Source organism: Lissotriton vulgaris, unplaced genomic scaffold (genome assembly GCF_964263255.1).
Source record: "Lissotriton vulgaris unplaced genomic scaffold, aLisVul1.2 SCAFFOLD_3658, whole genome shotgun sequence".
Lineage (NCBI taxonomy): Eukaryota > Metazoa > Chordata > Amphibia > Caudata > Salamandridae > Lissotriton > Lissotriton vulgaris.
This window is the reverse complement of record NW_028252379.1, coordinates 165207-169404: the sequence shown is the minus strand read 5'-3', so window position 1 is coordinate 169404 and position 4198 is coordinate 165207. Positions and strand designations below refer to the sequence as shown.

General features: G+C 34.9%; 1 protein-coding gene across 1 annotated transcript; it reads right to left on the bottom strand.

Moving 5' to 3' along the window:
- Positions 1-654: 654 nt before the first annotated feature.
- Positions 655-3548, bottom strand: LOC147662581 (uncharacterized). The gene is made up of 3 exons (XM_086951065.1): positions 3111-3548; positions 1722-1937; positions 655-915 (listed from the first exon to the last, which is right to left on the bottom strand). Exons 1-3 carry the CDS (start codon positions 3546-3548, stop codon positions 655-657), a joined length of 915 nt encoding a protein of 304 aa, XP_086807191.1.
- Between the last annotated feature and the right edge of the window lie 650 nt (positions 3549-4198).

Here is a 4198-nt window from a genome sequence, read left to right as displayed (position 1 = left end):
GGATGAAAGGCTAAATAAAAAGTTGCATAGATGGATGTGTGAAAAGGTAAGTGGATGAATGATGGTTGATGAAAGGGTGTGTGGAGGAATGTATATTTGGGAGAATGAAATGTTAGATGGATGTATGGATGGAGAAAATGTTGCATGTATGAATGATGTATGAAAAGGTGGTGGGATGAATGATGGGTGGATGGATGAAAGTGTGGGCGTATGAGCATTATCACGGGAGTAGCATTTCCAATGAACGTTGGATATGTTTTTATGTTACCATTCTTTCACAAGGTATAAGACAGATGAATTTGCTACAGAACATAGAATGAGTGCATGTGGTGTAGCTTCTGTAAAAAAAAAAATTGTGCACAGTAACATTTTTGCATTTTGCTCAATTTGCTATAGAACATAGAATTATTGCATTTGTTGGAGTCTTTTTAAAGTAAAATTGGCCATTAACATATCTTATGTACTCTGTAAATAATAATGCAAAGACAAGATAAAAAGCTTTAAAAATGTTATTTAAGTAAATATATTTAGTATTATTGTATGAAAGCAAATTAAACTTTAATTAAAATACTGTATTTTTAGCCTTTTTACAGAAACATAATTTGAATATCTTCTTTTTGTACTTCTATTTACAGTAAATTATTGTGTCATTTTTTACAACTCATGTATTTTTTGTATGTATCCGTTTTGAAATATGACATTAACATTTTTTGGCAAGTTAGGCATTAGAGCTTCTTGAATGTCATCAATGTCAGGTGGTATATTGAAGAAGTCCAGTAGAATATTGTTATTTATTTCTACAGATTGTAAATTTTCGGCGTTATCAATATGTACATTTAGTGTACAGTGTTCCTGATTCGCAGTTTCTAGCCCATATATAGTCATATTTATTTCTTCTTCTGGTGGTTGTATTTTCTGTGAAGGAAAAAGAAGTTAGTTAATTTCATTTTTTTGAAGTTCTTTTATTTCTTTTCTTGTGTTGACCTACGGAAAAATTTCTTGTTATATGCAGGCTTAAATATTGTTAATAAGTAGTGAAGATAGTTTAAGAAAGGATAGATGTGAGTAAAGATAGTGAAAAGGTATAATATAGTGTGTATAACAGAGGATTAGAGACTGTTTTGTAATGTTATAGCTACTTTAGTAAAAATACGTATTAATAAATAGTGAGTAGTAGGTACTAGTTTTGTGTTTTGGAATAGTGTTGCAAATAGTGATTATAGTTAATAGTGCAGTGTGAGTTGACTTTGAGTTACTAGTAGAGTGTGTATGATTTTTTTAGTGCATTGTTAATTATTGTTGGGAGTATTGAAGTTATTGGCGTAGTAGTATAAAGAGAATTTGAAAACGACAAAAAATTGTGTACTTAAGTGGTTAGTATTAAAGTCATATTTGTAAGTGATAGTTGGGCATTATTAGTAAGTTATTTTGAAATAGTGAATGTTATTTTTCTGTAATAGTGTTTTTTTATGGTGTGAGTAATAAAGAGAGAGTAGTTAAGATTGAGTAGTAGATTTATTAGTGGAGAGTATTAGTGAGTTTTATAGTAGTGGTTAGTAGAATACGTAGTATAGCTTAATCGATTTAGATAGAGAGTATTAGAAGAGAGAGTTTGAGTGAATTGTAATTAGTGAATATAGAGTTTGATAGTGTTTTAAAAAGTAAATAGTATAGATTGAGTAGTAGAGCAAGGTATTAATATTTTAATAATTTGTACTTACTTGAAATTGTGTATTTCTTGTTGTGTTTAACATTTTATTGCTGTTAAATTCATGCACTGTCAGGTGCGTCATCTTTATGTAGGATCCAATGTCTATGGGGAAGTCTGTGGCATCTCTCCAAAGAGTTATTTTTACTGAGTCCGTTGTATCTTTCACAGTTATTGATTTAAGTTTTGTATCTTGGCCAGCAATAATAATTGTTTTTGTTTCTTCTTCCTGTAAGACAAAAAATTGGTAATAGAAATTTGTTTATTATGTTACAGTGTTGGTGTGTAAGAGTGTGGGTGTTAAAGAGTGGGTGTGAGCGTGTTGTAGCAGAATGTGTGTGTTAAAGAGTGTGTGTGAAAGTGTGTGAGTGTGCGAAACAGTGTGCTCAAGAGTGTGTACGAAAGTTTTTTTTATGAGAGTCTGTCAAAGAGAGAGAGAGAGTCTGTCAAAGAGAGAGAGAGTCTGTCAAAGAGAGAGAGAGTCTGTCAAAGAGAGAGAGTCTGTCAAAGAGAGGGAGTCTGTCAAAGAGAGAGAGTGTGTCAAAGAGAGAGAGTCTGTCAAAGAGAGAGAGTCTGTCAAAGAGAGAGAGTCTGTCAAAGAGAGAGAGTCTGTCAAAGAGAGAGAGAGTCTGTCAAAGAGAGAGAGTCTGTCAAAGAGAGAGAGAGTGTCAAAGAGAGAGAGAGTGTCAAAGAGAGAGAGTCTGTCAAAGAGAGAGAGTCTGTCAAAGAGAGAGAGTCTGTCAAAGAGAGAGAGTCTGTCAAAGAGAGAGAGTCTGTCAAAGAGAGAGAGTGTGTCAAAGAGAGAGAGTCTGTCAAAGAGAGAGAGAGTGTCAAAGAGAGAGAGAGTCTGTCAAAGAGAGAGAGAGTCTGTCAAAGAGAGAGAGTCTGTCAAAGAGAGAGAGTCTGTCAAAGAGAGAGAGTCTGTCAAAGAGAGAGAGTGTGTCAAAGAGAGAGAGTCTGTCAAAGAGAGAGAGAGTGTCAAAGAGAGAGAGTCTGTCAAAGAGAGAGTCTGTCAAAGAGAGAGAGTCTGTCAAAGAGAGAGAGTCTGTCAAAGAGAGAGAGTCTGTCAAAGAGAGAGAGTCTGTCAAAGAGAGTCTGTCAAAGAGAGAGAGTCTGTCAAAGAGAGAGAGTCTGTCAAAGAGAGAGAGTCTGTCAAAGAGAGAGAGTCTGTCAAAGAGAGAGAGTCTGTCAAAGAGAGTGTCAAAGAGAGAGAGTCTGTCAAAGAGAGTGAGTCTGTCAAAGAGAGAGAGTCTGTCAAAGAGAGAGAGTCTGTCAAAGAGAGAGAGTCTGTCAAAGAGTGAGAGTCTGTCAAAGCGGTAAGTATTGTGTGCAAGAGTTTTTGGTATATAGTGTGTGTGTAAAAGGGTGTGTGTGATAATTTTCTTTCTTTTTATAAGCTTACCTCTGCAATTGTCCCAGAAATGCTCATTAATGAGCGTAGTGAAGCTGCTTTAACTGTTTTTATAGGTGATATTGGTGGAGCAGGGGGTTGTAGGATATATTCTGCCTCCTGTATTATTTCTTGAGGTATAGATAAGGGCATCATGCGTGATAGTTTCGTTTGTTTCGTGATGATAATCACATTGTTTTTGGCTAAGAAATTGCGAATCATAATAGCTTGTCCTTCTTTAGTTTGCTGGTAAAATGGCTCATTGTAGCACGTTGCTTTAATGCAACTACTTTCATCAGCTAGAGCTAGATGATACATGACTTTGTTCTCTTGTTTAGCATTTGTATAGTTTGTTTTTGTCGAACATTTTATTACGTTGGCTCGGATTGTTTTTTGGTACGGTTTGTTGTCTTCATGTTTCATTTTTTTGAGGTCTTGTATGGAAATCATCTGAAACGAGAGAAAATGTTAGTACACATTCTGAACATAAATTTTTCCCCTTTTGCTATTACCTGTAATAAAATAGCATGTTAATGAAGTGGTTGCATTTTAAACTGCCACCCATAATGCTTTGTGATCACTATAATATGATTCTAATGTACCGTAGTGCATGATGTTGTCATTAGTATAGATGTGATCTAGTGTAGAATTGTAGTCTGTTGTGTATTGTTGTATTTTTTGCTGGCATTGAAATTGCTGCAGCATATATTCTAATAGCAAAGTTCTGTTTGGTGACATTTGTGTTAAATCTATATTGAAGTCTCCCATGATGACATATTTCGAATTTGGATACAAGTTAATTATGCTACTTAAAACTTGTAATAATGTCTGCAAAAGTATATGGCTGAGATACCCGCCACCCCCTCTCAACACAATCCCCAAAAGGAGGGAAACCGGAAACAGTTCTTAAAGTTTTTGGAAGTGGGAGGGAGTGACCCTCCCGGCCGTATTTATTAAAACAAAATTAAAAACATTAAACGTTTCATGTTATGTACAATTTCATTAACACATTGCGATGTTTGGCTAACCTTAACATATTCTCTAATACAGAGGTTCTCCTAGCCGAACTAGCATCCTACAAATCATTCTCTAGAAATACT

Bases quoted from the DNA above. Each gene is read 5' to 3' on its own strand.
- LOC147662581 (XM_086951065.1), bottom strand. From the start codon at position 3,548: ATGATTTCCATACAAGACCTCAAAAAAATGAAACATGAAGACAACAAA. The intron at 1,938-3,110 runs GTAAGCTTATAA...TTTGTCTTACAG, and splicing joins TTTCTGGGACAATTGCAGAG to GAAGAAGAAACAAAAACAAT. The intron at 916-1,721 runs GTAAGTACAAAT...TTTCCTTCACAG, and splicing joins CAAGAAATACACAATTTCAA to AAAATACAACCACCAGAAGA.